Source organism: Mustela nigripes, chromosome 3 (genome assembly GCF_022355385.1).
Source record: "Mustela nigripes isolate SB6536 chromosome 3, MUSNIG.SB6536, whole genome shotgun sequence".
NCBI classification, from domain to species: Eukaryota; Metazoa; Chordata; class Mammalia; order Carnivora; family Mustelidae; genus Mustela; species Mustela nigripes.
In genome coordinates this window covers 43,322,670-43,341,676 of record NC_081559.1, presented here as the reverse complement: position 1 = coordinate 43,341,676, position 19,007 = coordinate 43,322,670, and the positions used below count along the sequence as shown (strand labels likewise).

At 44.5% G+C, this 19,007-nt stretch overlaps 1 protein-coding gene across 1 annotated transcript in view; it reads left to right on the top strand.

Annotated features, from left to right (window-relative positions):
* Window positions 1-19,007, top strand: part of COL6A3 (collagen type VI alpha 3 chain) — an 81,321-nt gene that overhangs the window by 56,885 nt on the left and 5,429 nt on the right. The window contains exons 33-42 of the mRNA XM_059393781.1: window positions 399-431; window positions 516-552; window positions 656-667; window positions 764-1,257; window positions 2,801-2,897; window positions 3,657-4,355; window positions 5,951-6,056; window positions 8,106-8,524; window positions 9,570-9,833; window positions 10,858-10,953. Coding sequence (XP_059249764.1) covers window positions 399-431; window positions 516-552; window positions 656-667; window positions 764-1,257; window positions 2,801-2,897; window positions 3,657-4,355; window positions 5,951-6,056; window positions 8,106-8,524; window positions 9,570-9,833; window positions 10,858-10,953 — 2,257 coding nt within the window. The remainder of the gene's footprint in view (window positions 1-398; window positions 432-515; window positions 553-655; window positions 668-763; window positions 1,258-2,800; window positions 2,898-3,656; window positions 4,356-5,950; window positions 6,057-8,105; window positions 8,525-9,569; window positions 9,834-10,857; window positions 10,954-19,007) is intronic.

Sequence of the window (19,007 nt, the reverse complement as noted above, 5' to 3'; positions counted from 1 at the left end):
AGAAGCTGAGCGTCGCTGTGGGTCTATCCTCGGAGCTCCTTTGACTGGGGTGGAATCTGCCTGGAGCTGAGGGTTAGCTAAGTGACTCCTCACTGTCCATTCTGTGTTGAGACTTAAGCCTAAGTGTGCGATCCCTTTGATTTGTCATCAGCTTCCAGGTTTCCAAAATGTAGAACTACTTATCTTGCAAGAGAAACACTTTTGCCCTCAAAGTTGTCTCTCTTTTACTCCTTGGGCAGTAAAATCAAATTTATAGGGAGAGCCTGGAAAGGTTCAAGGTCTGCCAAGGTCTACATTTGCTTCCTTTGTTCTATTTCTGGGATTGGAGGGTGGTTCCTTTGCACTGGTGGTCCCGCCCATCTGCCTGGCTTCTCATCCTTTCCTTCCTTGTTTTACAGGGTCCCAAAGGCAACAGAGGGGACTCCATGGATGTAAGTTGCATGCATACAGCTCCAGTCATTGCATTGTAAGTCTTTTGTTCACCCCCCTCACACTTCTTTCCTTTCCTTTTAAAGCAATGTGCCCTTGTCCAGAGCATCAAAGATAAATGCCGTAAGTACATGATTCTCTGTTGTCCATGACACGCTTCTGTATTTTACATTTGAAATTCTGACACAGTAAACATGTTTCACTCCTCTCTTCCTCTCTTTTATAGCTTGCTGCTATGGTAAGTTGATTTCAGCCGTTTGACTTCCTCCTGCAGAAAGAAGAGCCCTTTTTCCAGTAAGTCAGATTTGTCTTTGAAAATCCCCACTCCCTGCAGGGCCCCTGGAATGTCCCGTCTTCCCGACGGAGCTGGCCTTTGCTTTAGACACCTCAGAGGGTGTCACCCAAGACACATTTAGCCGGATGAGGGATGTGCTCCTGAAGATTGTGGGTGACCTGACCATTGCTGAGAGCAACTGCCCGCGGGGGGCACGTGTGGCTGTGGTCACCTACAACAACGAGGTGACCACGGAGATCCGGTTTGCTGACTCCAAGAAGAAGTCGGTCCTCCTGGACAAGATCAAGAACCTTCAGGTGGCTCTGACATCCAAGCAACAGAGTCTGGAAACAGCCATGTCCTTCGTGGCCAGGAACACATTTAAGCGCGTGAGGAATGGATTCCTGATGAGGAAGGTGGCTGTTTTCTTCAGCAATAAGCCCACAAAGGCATCCCAACAGCTCAGGGAGGCCGTGCTGAAGCTTTCAGATGCAGGAATCACACCCTTGTTCCTCACGAGCCAGGAGGACCGGCAGCTCATCAATGCATTACAGGTCTGTGCCCTGTGTGTGTCCTTGGCACCTCCCTCTGTTCTTCTTGGGCCCCGAGAAGGTTCTCAGACCCATCTGTGCCTCCTTGAGGAGTTCATGAGGAATTTCCCAAAGCTCCTGGATGAGGTTGTTGTGATTGGCAACTACTTGAGTGAGATTTCCAGGACAGCCAATGGGGCTGGCGGTAGGGCAACATCCAGATGCCTGTGATTTATTCCCACTGTGTCCCTCCTCACATGTTGGAGGAGCATCTCCCAGGGCTGACCCTGAGGCCTACAGTTTTCTAGTGTGATCTCCCTTCAACATCAATGACTCTAGCACCCCATCTATGCCCCTCTTCAAACCTTTCCTCAGCCTGGATGGCAGCCAAGGCTTAGCCTTCACTGTGAAGCTACAAAGTGCTCCCTTGTCATTAACTTGTTTAATTATTATAACAATAGAAATAATTGCTATAGTAATTGGCAAATGAATCAATTAATATTTATTCAGTGCCAATTCTGGCAGCATTGCTCAAGATAAGTGGGGGGGTGGGCATGATGGGAAAGAGACCTAGATCAGTTAACCGCCTCCTCCCGGCCTCACACACACTTTCTAGCTTCAAGTCACCACAAATAATATGGTCATGTCACTTAACCTGCCTGGGTCTTAGATTTCTTGTCAGTGAAAGGTGGGGTGTGGTGGGATGGTCTCTAGCATCTTTCCTCCCAGACTGGGGTTTCTATGGTCCTACCACTGCCTATGTCAGTGAAAGACAGTCTGGACGTTGGTGCCATCTCTTGGGGCTTCTTCTGCCAAACCACAGGCTGTCTTGAGCCCAGAGCACTGAGCTTGGGAAGCCAGCTGTGGTTGCCAGCTGTCTTCCCTTGTAAGAGAGCTCATTTATGTAAACTTTCCCTCACAGGGGCTGAGGGACCCAGAGCCACATGGCTCTTGACCGCACTGTTTCAGCAAGTTAGAAAAGTCAATTAATCATTCATTAATTAAATTTAATTATTTACTAAATAACTACTTAGTGATGTTGTACTAGGCACCACGATGATGAGCAGGGCTTCTTGAATCTTCTAGAAGTGACTTTATTATTTGCTTTGCCGTTATATCCTTTTCTGGACCTGGGAGAGCCGGAGAGGATGGAGCTACCCTTTGTCCGTGGCTGGAACTGCTGCTGAAAATAGCCATATTACCCATGTTCCAATTATCCCCTAGAAGGAATTTACCATCATCCCCATTTTGCAGCTGAGGAAACTGGACCCCAGGCAGGTTAAATGATTTTCTTCCAGGCCTGACAGAAAGGGCAGCAGTGGGATTTGAACTGTAGCTCATCTGTACAGAAGAAAACCTGTGTTTTCCTATTAAGCTCAGTAGCTCCTTCCTAAGAAAATCCCTGAGAGGATACTGATAAAGTATCAAGGGTACCAAGAAAACCAACGAAAGGATACTGAATCTGTTGGGGGGTTTATTTTTCTGAGATGACTCTCTTCCTGAGCTCCATTTCAAGTAGTTCCTTACCATGGACACTCCTACCAGCCATTTCCTTTTGTTTCAACAGATCAATAACACAGCAGTGGGACATGCACTCGTCCTCCCCGCTAGGAGAGATCTCACGGACTTCCTGAAGAATGTCCTCACGTGTCATGTTTGCCTGGGTAAGGTAACTTCCATATTTAGAGTGGATCCCCTCAAACAGAGCTTCTCTCTGTTAGGGAGTGATTAATTTTATAGGAAATAAAGGAAAAAGTCAGCTTTGTTTACAGTTTGACCTTAGAGTTCAGATTTCAATTGTTGGTCTTTGTGACTTTCTGGAACACATTTCTTCAGAGAGCGGCAAAGAAATCGTTTCCTTTCCTTTCCTTTCGCTCTCCTTTCCTGTCCTCTCTTCCCCTTCCTCTCTCCTCTCCTCTCTCCTTTCCTCTCCTCTTCTCTTCTTTTCTTTTTTCCCTTCTTCTTCCTCCTCTGTCCTTCCCCTCTCCCTCCTTTCTCTGTGTCTTCCCCCACCTCCCACTCCTCCTCCTCCTCTTCCTCTTCCTCCTCCTTCCCTCGCCTCCTCCTCCTTCTGCTTCTCCTTTCTCTTCCTCCTCCTCTTCTTCTACTTCTCCTCCTTCTCTTCCTCCTCATCCTTCTTCCTCTCCTCCCCTTCTTCTTCTTCTCCTCCTCCACCTCTTCCTCCTCTTCCTCTTCTTCTAATGTCAATCCCATACTGTACTAACAAGGACTTTAGCTTCCTGATTTGTTTCATTTAGGGTTAGATGATGAGAACTGAAATCTGGCCACAAAATGGCATGAAGCTATAAAATGGGCTTCTATATTATGTGACGATTTTAATTACCCCTGACTCTCAGCACACTGATGTACAATATCTTGCTGTGGGAGTCACAGAATAAATGGGTTTCCATGCTTCTTTCTAGACATCTGCAACATTGACCCATCCTGTGGATTTGGCAGTTGGAGGCCTTCCTTCAGGGACAGGCGAGCGGCCGGAAGCGATGCAGACATTGACATGGCTTTCATCCTAGATAGCTCTGAGTCCACCACTCTGTTCCAGTTCAATGAAATGAGGAAGTACATAGGGTACCTGGTCAGACAGCTGGACCTCAGCCCAGACCCTAAGGCCTCCCAGCACTTCACTAGGGTAGCCGTTGTGCAGCATGCACCCTATGAGTCTGTGGGGAACGCCAGTGTGCCGCCCGTGAAGGTGGAATTCTCCCTGACTGACTACAGCTCCAAGGAGAAACTGGTGGACTTTCTCCACAGAAGAATGACACAGCTGCAGGGGACCAGGGACCTGGGAAGTGCCATTGAATACACCATAGAGAACGTCTTTGAAAGTGCCCCCAACCCACGGGACCTGAAGATCATGGTTCTGATGCTGACGGGTGAGGTGGAGAAAGAGCAGCTGGAAGAGGCCCAGAGGGTCATCTTGCAGGCCAAATGCAAGGGTTACTTCTTCGTGATTCTCAGCATTGGCAGGAAGGTGAACATCAAGGAGGTATACGGCTTTGCCAGCGAGCCAAATGACGTCTTCTTCAAACTACTGGATAAGTCAACTGAACTCAATGAAGAGCCTCTGATGCGCTTTGGGAGGTTGTTACCATCCTTTGTCAGCAGTAAGTCCTACATCAGACAGTGTGGGTTGGTCCAGGGCTTTCTGCCAGCTCGTAGCCTTGGGCTCTCTGGGACATGAGGCTACGGAGAAGGTGTCTGGTGTACTGACGCTGACTTGTTCATTTATTCAACACATACGTATTGACACCTTCCATGTCACAGGCAGCCTTTAGAAGCCAGGTTGGCCGTGAACACATGGAAATCCTGTCCTTGTTCACTCATTTTTTCAACCAAATTGGACTGGCATCTCTCAGCCATAGACCCTCTGTTCCTGAGAGTGAACATGGGTCAAGTGCACATTGTGCATGATGTCATTTAAGTGGGGAAGCTCCTCAAAGGTCTTGTGTTGATCTGGGCTGATGTGACTCTCCTCCCCGTTTAGTGACAAACCTACATTCATCTTCAAAGCAAATCCCTAGCTGCCCCTACTCACCATGAATGCTCCCCACTCCCAAGGCTTTGTCATCCTTAACCTGGGCACTAACTACTTATCTATTCCGTGGCCTGCTGTTATTCCTTCGTGGCCTGTGTTCCTGGTAGACTGGATGGTTCTTGAGAAGATGCATTGATTTTCCTGTGCTGCAGGGCCCAGCACAGTACATAGCCAGCCCCAAGGCAGCATGGGAATGTATCTAACTTCTGAGGGAGCTCTAGAAGTTAGGGAGGAACATGTATGTACAGAGAGTTTATTACTCACGGTAAAGGTGAGGCCCATGAAAACTGTGTTCACATTTGTGAAGGCCTGTCCCTCAAAAGCATTAGAGAAAAAACATGAAGTGAAAGTGAGGCAGCAAGTTCACCCCGGGGCCACTGTCACTACCTTTCGAATATTAAAAACAATTGTATTAAACACAACATTGAGAAAACAGAAGAAGTAATTTGGTTACCATTTAATGTTCAAGGGCTTAGAACTTGTTCAACTCTGTGTTTGATTTTTCTTCTATTCTTGTCTCCTCCTTACATTGGGTAAATATTTTCTTCAATCCAATCACCCAAATATTGCCAAACAGAAGATTTTGGCTTGAGATGTTTTATGGGTCAAGGACCGTGGTGCTTAATGTTCAAATTTACTAAATGTAGCTTGTCTGGAGGAATGAATTAACTTAACAAATATTTATGGACTACCTGCTGTGTGATCCATTTAACTCATTAGCAGATTAATTTTAATTTGCATGGGACTCATGTGCACTTAATTTTTTTTTTCCCCTGGGGCTCCTGGGTGGCTTAGTTCATTAAGTGTCTGCCTTTGGCTCAGGTCATGATCCCTGCCCAGGGTCCTGGGATTGAACCCCATGTCAGGCTCTCTGTCAGATAAATAAAAAATAGCATGGAGGACATGGGGAGATAGAGAGGAGAAGGGAGTTGGGGGAAATTGGAAGGGGAGGTGAACCATGAGAGACTATGGACTCTGAAAAACAATCTGAGGGTTTTGAAGGGGTGGGGGGTGGGGGGTCGGTGTACCAGGTGGTGGGTATTATAGAGGGCATGGATTGCATGGAGCACTGGGTGTGGTGCAAAAACAATGAATACTGTTATGCTGAAAATAAAAAATAAATTAAAAGAAATCTTTAAAATTTTTTTTTCTGTTTCTTTCCAGGTGAAAATGCTTTTTACTTGTCCCCAGATATCAGGAAAGAGTGTGATTGGTTCCAAGGGGACCAACTGTCAATTAAGAACCCTGTGAAATTTGGTCACAAACAATTGTAAGTATCATAATAATTGTCGTGAAAAGTACAGTGTAGAGAGAATGCAGAAGTTCCTTAGACAATGCCTAACCTTATGGGTAAAGACAATGAAATCCAGAAAATGTGACTTCCTAAAGGTCATGTGGAACATTCTTTCCAACCTGTTGTATCCATTTGCTTTGGTTGCAGACCAAACTCCCCAAAACTTAATGGCTGAAAGCAACTATTTATTTAATCTGTAGTTCTGTGGGTTAGCCGTTTTTCTTGGGCTCAGCTGGACAGTCTTCTGGCCTTGGCTGGGCTCACTTCTTTGTCTGTGGTCAGCAGCCTGCCTGCTGTGGATGGGGGTGCTGATGGTCTCAGCTGGTTGGCTTCCCTCTGCTCTATGTGGCCTCTCCTTCTCCAGGAGGGTGGGTTGGGGGTTTGCCTCCAGGTGGATGGGCGAGGTTCCATAAGAGAAGTCAGATGGCACGAGGACTCTTGAGGCCTGGGCTGGAGCCAGCACACTGGTACTTCTGCCATATTCCATTGGTCAATGCATGTCCAACAGCCAGCCTGGCTAGATTCAAGGGTTGGGGGCTTGACTCAGTGGGAGGCCTTGTCATAGCCAATTGTGAAGGGCATGGGGGCAAAAGGGGTGGGAAATTGGGGCCATGTGGTGAAATAGCCCACTACACCTGGTATCAATCCTACAGAAGGATTGAACTACATTAACCAAAAAATGGGCTCCAAATCTTAAAATGATTAGTGTTACAATAACACAGGTGATGGTGGTAACACTGGGAGGCAATGCACGTGTTCTCCTGAGAAAGCCAACGAGAGGGTGGGGGCTGGGGAACTTGTACCCACAGGAATGCTGGCCCAGCTCCATCTGTGGTACCAACTCCAGCATGGAGAGGTGGGCTGTGTGGCCATGTGACATAGGGTGAGGTGACGGGGACATGGTGGCTGGAACTGAGCCCAGGCAATGTGCCAGCAGTTTGTCCACCTCAAGGGAGTGCCACAGACTGTCATGCTTGCTAGGTAGGAGATCTTTCTGACCGTAGCACCCGGAGGATGTGGACTTGACATCCTTGACAAACTAGTGTGGGGCTTACTCCTGGCTTGACCTCCAGAGTGGGGACAGAGAGCTCACCTCCATCTCTCACCCCTGAAATCTTCCAGCTCTTGCCCTTGTCCTTGAAGGCAGGCTCCGTGCTCAGCTGAGCAGACTGACTATCGCCACTGAGGGTCCTGTGAGCTGGGTCCTGCTTGTCCAGGTCCAGAAGCTCTCTTCCTGGTCTTCGTTATCTTTGTGATTTTCTCTCAAACACTCTCTGAACCATCTTCTACCTTATCTTCAGGAAAATAGGATGAACACTATAACCTAGTGTTTGAAGTTGTAGGACATCACCTTGGACATAGGCTGCTTGGGCCTTAGAGCAGTGGCCGACAACGAATCAGTGAGAGTCTGTCTCCGGACAATGACTAAAGGACACCTGGGTCTGGGCTGTTGCATCTGATTATGTGGCTGTGCTTTTCAGGGATTTGTAATAGATCAAAAAATTGTGAAAAATACCACAACACCTGCAAAATAATGTAAACAAATATACACAGTAAGCTCTGGGAAGGGAAGCACATGCTGACTTAATCACTTGGAGCTCAATGCGGCATTTTGTTGTGTGGATACTTTCTTAGAATGAGAGTAGCTATTAACTGGTTTCGTTTAATTTTTGGTGTATATGCTTCAGTTGGTCAATTTTAAAAATTATTATTGTTAATGATAATAACATAATATTTATTATGTCTCATAAATTAAAAGCAAGATGTCAGGTATATTTATAGTACAATATAGCCTTCATTTTTAATGATTCTATTACTTTATATGCATTTCAATATTGTTTCCATGTCACAGATTCTAAAAGGAATTTAATGTACGTGATATTATCCGTAAAACATAAAAACTACTGCATGCGTTTTGATAAAGCAGCAAAGTTCATGTAACTCGTGGGAATTATGTTTTTGTAAATTTTAGAGAGCAGGCAAAACTATGTATAGATTGAAATGATATTTAATTTGTTTTAACAGAAATATCCCGAATAATGTAACTTCAAGTCCTACATCCAAACTAGTGACCACCACAAAGCCAGTGACCACCACAGAACCAGTGACCACCACGACCAAGCCGGTGACCACCACGACAAAGCCAGTGACCGTGGTAAACCTACCGGCCTCAAAGCCGGCTGCCGCAAAGCCAGCCCCACCCAAACCACCTGCTGTGAGACCTGTGGCCTCGAGGCCCATGGCCACCAAACCTGAGACCACCAAGACAGCCACAGTCAAACCTGCAGTGGCCTCAAAGCTGGCAGCCGCAAAGTCAGTGGCCCCAAAGCCAGCTGCTGTAAGGCCCCCCACTGTAGCCAGACCAGTGGCCACCAAGCCTGAGACCCCCAAGCCCCAGGCAGCCAAACCGGCAGCCACCAAACCAGTCTCTGCTAAGCCTGCAGGTAAGAAAGCATGCTCAGGGCTGCCAGCGAGGGGCATTCTCGTTTCCTGTGTTCACGGCGTGCCCCCTGAAGCCTGTTTATAAATCACGTGAAATGCAGTCATTGATCCAGGATTTGTACCTCTGGATGATGTACTTGAGAAGACGCTGGTCAGAGCACACAATTATCAAAACATTGTTTTTTTTGTTTTTGTTTTTTTCCTGTTAGAAAGCAGTTTTTCTCTTCCTCTCTGAGGCTCATGAGCTCCACACAAAGAGCAGGTGGGATGAGTCTCCCACCTTCTGCTGCCTCTTTCCCCCCTGCGCAGGCCAAGCCCCAAACCCTGCCTCCGAGTGGGGCAGAAGCACATTCCTACAGGAAAAGTCCCATGCAGCACACTGTGGGAATTGTGGGGTGCTCCGTTGAGCTGACCGGCAGCTCAGAGCCTTCCCCTCCGAGACTGAATATGTGTTAATGCTGTCCATGGGGGAAACATTTTCTAGATGGAGTTAGATATGAGGATGGGTGGGCTTCCAGAGACCCAGAGTTAGTTATTTTGTTCTTTCCTCCGGATGCGGGAATATACTAGAGAGCCACAAACCATACGGAAAGGTGAAGGCAGAATGTATATGTTTGTGAAAAGGTGGAAATTGTCTTCCTTCGATGATCAGACAGGAAGCAAGGATTCCTTAAAAAGAATTTCCATTCATGTCCTAAAGTTTTGCGACTTTGTGCATTTTAAACGATGGGACTCATTCTGTCTTGAATGCTTGCCCGTGTCTTTTCAAAGTCTTTCCTGAACAGGAGCGATGCTCAGTAGAAAAGGAATAGATCTGTACCTTGCTGAGAAATAAGGAGAGGATGCATTCCATTTTTCATGGATATTGGTAGCTTCCAACACTAATGTTCCTGGGGAGCTCGAACAAGAAATTGGTGCCCTGCTCACCTAAATTTCTGTTTTGTTGCCTGCCGATTCATCTCTTTGCATTGCTGTCTGTTGCCTGTGTGTCACAGTCATGTGGAGCTTTAAGCTTTATCTCTGTACTGTGCTTCACCTGTCTTTCAGTGAAGGCATCCCGAGAGGTCCAGGTATCCGACATCACCGAGAACAGCGCCAGGCTCCGCTGGGAGAGGCCCGAGCCCCCCAGCCCTTACTTTTATGACCTCACTGTCACGTCGGCCCATGACCAGTCCCTGGTGCTGCGGCAGAACCTGTCGGTGACGGAGCGTGCCATCGGGGGCCTGCTTGCCGGCCACACGTATCACATAGCTGTGGTCTGCTACTTGAAGTCACAGGTCAGAGCCACCTACCAAGGAAGCTTCAGCACAAGTGAGTACACGGTCAGCCCCGAACACTCGGCCCCCGATTTCCATGTGCAACATCAAACAGGACATAAAGGGGACAATTCTGATTCACTGAGTCTGAAATAACAAGGTTAGAGCAAATCCTGGGTGTGTTTGGGGTATGCCCAGGTTCAGAAATTAACACAACGGAAGGTGGGGTTCCTTGGGGTCCCGAGATACTTCATGGAGGAAGCCAGATCCATCTGGCCCAAGGGCAGCCCCTACTATGAGAGAAAGAAGTAGGTTCATGGGTCCTGGCTGGGGTCTGAATCCCCCTCCATGACCGTGTTTCTGAAGTATGTCTCCACGTTCAGTGAGCAGAGTACCACCGAGACTCTGGCTCCTCAGAGTCACCGAGTCCGTGCAATCTTACCACCCCAAGGCCAAGGGATGTCTATGGCCACTGTGCAATGGGGCTCAGCGTGCCCCTCCCTAGTTCACCATGCTGGGGTCTGCCCTCTGTGGCTCTGCCCTCTGTGTCCTATTGTCCCTCTGGCTCCTTTGTGGCACCGAGACCTGAGACCTACTCTTGCATGCATTCTAGTCTCTGTTATTATTCACACCCCTGATCTTTCAGGGTTCTCCCAGATTCCCCCAACCCCCTTCTTCTTGACCCGTGCTTCTCCTGGGATGCAAAGGGGTCCACATTCCTTTCCCTGGGGTCAGTGTCACTAAGATCAAGGAACTCTGCCTGAGGAAAGGGAATTCCCAGCAGTCACCATGTAATCCATGAAGATAGGAGTGCAAAGACCCTTCAACCCCAGGTCTCTTTTTTTCATGGATGGAAGCAGAAGTGGTTATGTGGGAAATTTTCAGAGATTTCCTCCATTTGCTTGTTGAGATGAGTGGAACTTGCTTACGACAGACATCCTTAGTGTCTATAGAGACTTGGCAGGTCTTGCCCTCATGTGAGCTGTTCACCTGGAAAGGCTGCTTGCCTCGGTCCCTGAGAATTCCTAAGCCCTTTAGCTTCTGGGTTTCCTACTGGTTGCACTTGTTTTCTTTTCTAGAGAAAGTTCAGCTTCCCTCTCTACAAGCAAGATCGGCTTCTAGTTCAACCATCAATCTCATGGTGAGCACGGAACCGGTGGCTGGTGGTGAGACAGGTGAGTTGTGAGAGTAATAAGTCCATTAACAGCACTAAGAGCCTCCTTTCAGACCTTCTCAAACCTTTGAAACTTGGATTCTAGGTTGTCTGCTGGGGTTCTAATTCTCAGGCAAGCCTGACTTCTATGGGAAAGTTCCCAATGGGCTCTCTCTGTGGCCCAATGTGGTCTTATTCTGCATAGTCCAAGTTGTAAATGGTCACTTTCCTTTCCTGTCACCAGACTCTTCAAGAAAACTAGATGGGAATTGCTTTGGGGCTGGAGCCAAGAATTCATGTGTGTCTTGATCAGATTCCCTGTTACTCCTATTGGGGTTGGAGCTGATTTATGGCTTGTGATGCTGGAAGCATAGGAACTTGCCCCCTCAGTGACTTAATCTAATAACAACTGCTTAAAAGAACACAAAACAGATTAGGACACGTGAAATAAGTGGGTTTGGAAGTGACCCCTGGGGTGGACATTCTGATCCTAATTCCCTAAGCACACAACCTGCCTTAGTCTATCATCCCCATGTCTGCGTGCCTGAGCCTGAATGTGTGCACATTTCAATCAGTGGTGGGTTGTACCTGTTTCTGGAACAGAGAGCTGTTTACATGTTTTTGTTCATGGGCAGTGGGACCTTGCGACTCTGTGTGACCTCAGCCCTCATTCAGTGGAATGTGAGCTTGGAGTGTTCACCCATGAGAGACTGGTTATTGATACAGTTAATACGCTCTGTTTATGGGTGTCCTGCAAAAGATGTCGGCAGTAATATCCAAAGTCAAAATTTCATGGGCATTTGCATACTGTATTGTTTTATGGGCCCCAAAGCCAAAGACTTCCACTCACTGGGGACAAGTCCTTGTTCTTTAATGTACTGTCCACTGTCCCGAGGAGGAAGGCATTCCTCTTTACAGTGTTTCCTTCTGTAATTGACTCTGACCAAAGGCATTTACTGAGGCTTGCTGCTTTGGGGCTGGATTTAAAAGCCCTTTTCTTCTCTGTACACACTGCCTTGCCAGAAGCCCCGGCACACTGCTTTCTAGGCCTTTCTTCAGGATTCCTCATGTTTCTCTTTCCTCTGTAAGTTTTTAAAATGATGTCTGTTTCTTCATCTTACCCTTTCTGTGGAGACTGTGTCCTGTCCCATCTGTGTTTACACAAAACTGGATGATTTCTGACTCCACACATCCATCTCTTTGGGGCACTTGGGGGGAGAGACCTCTTGATTCTTTTAGTTGTTTCTGAAGAGAATCTTCTCTGTTACTAGAATATTCTATTCCATCAAGAAGCTTCCCTTATAGACATGTCTGTGTGTACAGCTGTATTTATTATCTGTATCTGTATGTGTATTTATATTCTGTCTCTACATCTGTGTCCATCTGTCTGTCCAGCAACCTTAGTTCAGCTGCATCTAGACTGACATGTGGCATCAAGAGTTACTAGAGAGAAACCAAGTCACAGCAGGAATTGTGGAACTATTACACACATAGATGTGTAATTACTCTAAGCCAATAAATAACTTATAAAACTGAAAAGTATTTAAAATAACTCAATTTTTGGACACAAGTTTAGGAATCGGTCTGTGGTAGAGACAGCTGTGTGTTTTTCAAACTCCTGCAGCCTTCCTGTTGGAAGGATTGACAGAAGAGCAAGACATTCTCTTCTCTCAATCTAAATTTATGGGAATGATTCAGGAATTCAAGGTAGACTGAGTAATTTAAACTTGAACTTGTTAGGGGCTGTTGAAAAAGATTTTGTACAAACTTTTAATGTTCTGATTTTCAACTCAAACTAACACAATGGGAAGTAGGGTTAGGGATGGAGAAGATACCCAAGTCTCTACAGAAGCAGTCTTCTGAGTCCTGTATCAGGAGACTGTGAATGAGCCTTTGTCCCTTGCACTGGGACACCTGCAGCTCCTAACCCACTCCCGCTCCCTGCCTGAGTCCCCTGCATGGTGACTGGGTTCCCACCATGGCGCTTGAACTCAGACAGAAGCTGCAAAGAACTCACTAGGATTTCCCCCCAAATATGGTCAGGACAGAAATTATAACTTCAAAGTCACTGTGCTCCTGTTTCCCCCCCTCACTGGGAATGTTACCCCTCCCAGAGTGTAGGAAATACAAAATTCCTGTGAATCCAGTGCTTCATTGAGGGAAAATGACTTCGAGTAAGTTCCATGGTGAGCTTTGGGCATGTTTCTGGTTTTCTTATGTGTGGTCCAGAATGGACACAAATATATAAACAGTATTTAGTTAATATAAAAAAAGTAATCTTTAAACAAGAATCTGGCTGGGCTGTTACGTTTGTTGTTTAAGACTGAGTCATAGGTTCAGACTTAAGAAAGTCCTTTTAATCCAGACCTTTTTACCACTTTGGTCTCTTCTCACCATGTGGCAGGGAAAAGGTTTTTTGTCGGGGGGGTGAGGGGCTTGTGAGTCTTTCATGGTTACAAGTAGTTAGATACAGATGATCCTAACCTTTCTCTTTCATGGTGGTTACTATGTAACCTCAAGCCCAGAACTTAGAGGTTTTGAACCCTTCCCTGCGTGGGCACATGCATAGCTGTGTGTTTCCCAGCTAGGGATTCAAGTTAGTGTGAAGATGTAACTTGCTTTTTGAAAATTTAATTTCAGTTAGCCAACATATAGTAAGTACATCATGAGTTTCAGTGATTCATCAGTTGCCTACTGCATGCCATGCTCAAGAACAAGGCCCTTAGTCAGCACCCCTTGCCCCATAGTAAGAAAATAGCACTTTGCTGGAGAAGGCCCTTCATACACATTTGCTCAATGAATATATGTAGGTGTGCACGTGCACGGCATTTTTGGGAGCTCTTTTCGAAGGAAATGTTTAAATCTCACAATGGAATTGGGAGTCAAAATCAGGAGGTGAAAGCTTCCCCTCTCTCCCAGCCTCCTCTCCCTCCCCCACTTCCCTGCTACAATGAAGTCGTCTTGGGAATTTTCCCCAGGGAGAAAAACATTTCTATGACATTCATATTTTTGTAGGTAGAAAAAGAGTGATAATGAATCACTTTATAAAGTTAACTTTTTAAAAATACACTAGCTGGGGGTGGGAGGTTAGGATAGGGTGGCTGGTTTATGAACATTGGGGAGGGTGTGTGCTATAGTGAGGGCTGTGAAATATGTAAGCCTGATGATTCACAGACCTGTATCCCTGGGGCAGATAATACATTATATATATATATATATATATATATATATATATATATATATATATATATATATATAGTATTCATGCCCAGTAGTGGCTTGTGTATTTTGCATCCAAAGATCAATTACCATACTATGCACTATTTCTCCAAAGATGTATTTTCTTGATATTGCAGGCAAAATTAAATTTAAAAGCTAATTTTTATCTGTTGACATGAGTGCAGTTTAATTGAACTGGTTAATTAGAAGCATGGCTTGTAGTTACAGAGATGTGTCCATGTCCCAGGATTAAATGTTAGATACTTTTCCTTGTCTTTTTTTTTTTTTAAACCTCTATGAATAAAAATTCTCTGGGGTTTGATTCTACCTTAAGGAACTGTAGTTTGTTATAGCCTAGCACTTTGGATTTAGAACACATGGTGACCAGTGTTTGAATCTAAGTAGGGATTTGTGGGTGAATCCTTATGAAATGTAAAGTCCTCTGTCCATGTCACCCGATGGAGAGGAAGAAGAGTGAGCAGTTTTACATCTTGACTTTTTGTTGGTATAGGAAATTGTTGGACAATTTAGAAACTATGCTTAACAGATATTCCTTTATTAGGCCCTCTTTGTTTGATGTAGACACATACTGGGAGGGGCTAGTGAGGGCATCCTTTGTCCCACAGATAAGGTCTGGTCCTCTTCAGCATTGAGTATTTGTGTACCAGGAAGGCCTGGACTTTGAGGGGAAGGTTGATGACAGTGACAGACTGTTGGCATCATTACTCACCACTCAGGATTCTAGGCTTTGCAATATTACACAAGTCCATTTTAAATGGTTAGTACTTGCATTTTCTTCAGCCCAAGCAAAACAAATCCCCACATTCCAAAAAATCCCATCCTATATTATGATTTTCTCAGGATCTAAAAGAATCACATCCACTTTTCTGTGATGCATTTGCTGCCTGTAAGGGCAGTTAGCAACAACGAAACCAAGCTTTCAGCAATTCTCACAGCCTTTAAAACCTGTAGGCATGCCGGTGCCCCTTTTGTTGTGGCTAGCTTTGGGACTGCTACAGAGTTGCTAATTTTGGCTTTAGGTTTTTGAGCACATTTCCTTCATCCTTGTTTTTGGCTAAAGAGGACTTGGATAGATATTTTCTATGGATATCACTGCTAACAGAAAGACTCCGAAGCTTCTAAACAACACACAGTTCTCCTTTCTCAGAAAATTAACTTTTTCCAATATTACATAGAGAATTCTAAGTTATTGGCTTGCCCCATATGTATTGGAGAAGTTTCAATGCAGAAGAGAGCCCAGATAACTCCCTGAATGTATAACATTCTTTTTTACTTATTCTAGAAATTAACAATCTGTAGAAATAACCACTTTGGTCAGGTGTTAGTGAGCCAATCACATAGCTCTGAAGGAAGTTCTTCAATGTTTTACTTATTTTATTGATTCTAAGATTCAATATTTTCCCCTAGTAAGACTTCTAAAATTGAAGTGCGACTCACAGTTGATGACATGACATGCTTTTGACAGTGTTTTGTCCTACTTAGGGGGATATAAAATAATAGTGCACATTGAAATTAAGATAGCTTAGATTGGATGAAATACAGCATTTGGATGACTGTGTTCCAGTCTGTCACATTGGCTGGCACAAAATGGCCTAGTGAGGAAAATAGATGACTTTATGTTAATGCTCATTTATAGAATGAACTTAACCTCACAGATTGAGGTCAACTAAACAGCTATAAATATTTTCCCTGCTTGGTAGAAGAGAAATAACCTTTCCAAGGCTGTTAGTTTGCTGTTGTATGAAGATGTGTCTTTATCAATGGCGATATTTGGGTTATGAGGAGGATCACAGGGTATTTGCCATTTTTTTATTGTGAAATATAAAAATGCTAAAAAATAAAAATCCATTGGTCAAGATGTAAAAAAAGCAAAGGACCCTCCCCCCCACACCTTAACCACAGTCATGTTCAAAATAAAGTTAAAATACAAAGTTTCCTCTGTACCCTTTGACCCAGCTTATGTTCAGATGTAGACTCAGGCATTCACTCATTCAGGCAAATCATACCTGCTTCTGTGGCTGGAAGAACCTGATTCCACATCAACTATGCTGGGTCTATTAAACCTCCTTATGTTTGAAACCATTAAATGAATGAGGAGCATATTTACACATATTTACAATTGTAGCATAAACACTCACCCCTCCATTCCATACACCAATTATGCTCAAGGAAGCACTTAAATACCAGTCACTTGTTGGTTTGGAAGATGTCCAAGCAGATAACTTTTAAAATGCTGCTCTTAGACACTATAGAAATCTCAAAACTATATTAAAAAAAGGGGGCAAAATTTTTCAATGGAATACATTTTCTTTTTCAAAGTGTAATATCATAGGTAGTCTTTGTTGAGAATCCACAACATATGGGAAAGCACAAGAAAACATTCGTTGCAATGCTAATGACCACTGTTAATGACCCGATCAATATCTTTCCTGATTTCCATGAATACGATGCTTGGGCATGCTCACACACGCCTGAACACGCACTTGTCTTTGTGACAAAAATAGACTGTGTTTCTGAGGGTGCCTTGCACTCCATGGTTCTGTTCTAGGATTCCTAGGATGGTTCCTGAAACTTTTGTGAACAGCTGGGATTCCCTGGAAGGGTTTTCTAGACATTGTGCTGGTCTCTGTTTCTCCTTGTGTTTGGATGCTCATGGATGTCCAGTGACCAGTCACCATTTCACCAGAAAGTTTAACCAGATGGTGATTGGCATCAGGCAGCTCCTCAAGTCTGTCTCTCCCCCCCCCCATTTATTTATCTAATAATTTTATTTAATTTATTTAATAATTTATTTAATAATTTTCTGCATAACAGTATTTTTAAAATTAAATTAATTTATTTTCAGAAAACCAGTATTCATTATTTTTTCACCACACCCAGTGTTCCATGCAATCCATGCCCTCTATAATACCCACCGCCTTGTACCCCAACCTCCCACCCCCCTGCCACTTCAAACACCTCAGATTGTTTTTCAGAGTCCATAGTCTCTCATGATTCACCTCCCCTTCCAATTTACCCCAACTCCCTTCTCCTCTCTAACACCCCTTGTCCTCCATGATATTTGTTATGCTTCACAAATAAGTGAAACCATATGATAATTGACTCTCTCTGCTTGACTTATTTCACCCAGCATAATCTCTTCTAGTCCTGTCCATGCTGCTACAAAAGTTGGGTGTTCATCCTTTCTGATGGAGGCATAATACTCCATAGTGTATATGGACCACATCTTCCTTACCCATTCGTCCGTTGAAGGGCATCTTGGTTCTTTCCATGGTTTGGCAACCGTGGCCAGTGCTGCTTTAACATTGGGGTACAGATGAACCTTCTTTTCACGACATCTGTATCTTTGGGGTAAATACCCAGGAGTGCCATTGCAGGGTCATAGGGAAATTCTATTTTTAATTTCTTGAGTAATCTCCACACTGTTCTCCAAAGAGGCTGCACCAACTTGCATTCCCACCAACAGTGGAAGAGGGTTCCCCTTTCTCCACATCCTCTCCAACACATGTTGTTTCTTATTTTGTCAATTTTGGCCATTCTAACTGGTGTAAGGTGATATTTCAATGTGGTTTTAATTTGAATCTCCCTGAGGGCTAGTGATGATGAACATTTTTTCATGTGTCTGCTAGCCATTTGTATGTCTTTATTGGAGAAGTGTCTGTTCATATCTTCTGCCCATTTTTTGATATGTTTGCCTGTTTCGTGTGTGTTGAGTTAGAGGAGTTCATTATAGATCCTGGATATCAACCTTTTGTCTGTACTGTCATTTGCAAATATCTTCTCCCATTCCATGGGTTGCCTCTTTGTCCCCCCCCCCCCGGGTTCTTTCGATTTATTTGTCAAATGAGGGGATTAACCTAAATGATCTCCAAACTCCATCAATTTACTGGTTATTTCTTTTTCTTTCTTTCTTTTTTTAAAAATTTTTTCAATTTAGTTATTTTCAGAAAAACAGTATTCATTATTTTTTCACCACACCCAGTGCTCCATGCAATCCATGCCCTCTATAATACCCACCACCTGGTGCCCCAACCTCCCACACCCCCGCCACTTCAAACACCTCAGATTGCTTTTCAGAGTCCATAGTCTCTCATGATTCACCTCCCCTTCCAATTTACCCCAACTCCCTTCTCCTCTCTAACACCCTTTGTCCTCCATGATATTTGTTATGCTCCACAAATAAGTGAAACCAGATGATAGTTGACTCTCTCTGCTTGACTGATTTCACTCAGCATAATCTCTTCCAGTCCCGTCCATGTTGCTACAAAAGTTGGGTGTTCATCCTTTCTGATGGAGGCATAATACTGGAAGATGTGGTCCATATACACTATGGAGTATTATGCCTCTTTGTTTTTTTGACTGTTTCCTTTGCTGTGCTTTTGATTTTGATGAAGTCCCAAAAGTTTATTTTCGCTTTTGTTTCCTTTGCCTTTGAGACATATCTTGAAAGAAGCTGCTGTGGCTGATATTGAAGAGATTACTGCCTATGTTCTCCTCTAGGATTCTGATGGATTCCTGTCTCACGTTGAGGTCTTTTATCCATTTTGAGTTTATCTTTGTGTACGGTGTAAGAGAATGGTCGAGTTTCATTCTTCTACTTATAGCTGTCCAGTTTTCCCAGCATCATTTATTGAAGAGACTCTCTTTTTTCCATGGTATATTTTTTCCTGTTTTGTTGAAGATTAATTGACCATAGAGTTGAGGGTCTATATCTGGGCTCTCTACTCTGTTCCACTGGTCTATGTGTCTGTTTTTATGCCAATACCATGCTGTCTTGGTGATCACAGCTTTGTAATAAAGCTTGAAATCAGGTAACGTGATGCCCCCAGCTTTATT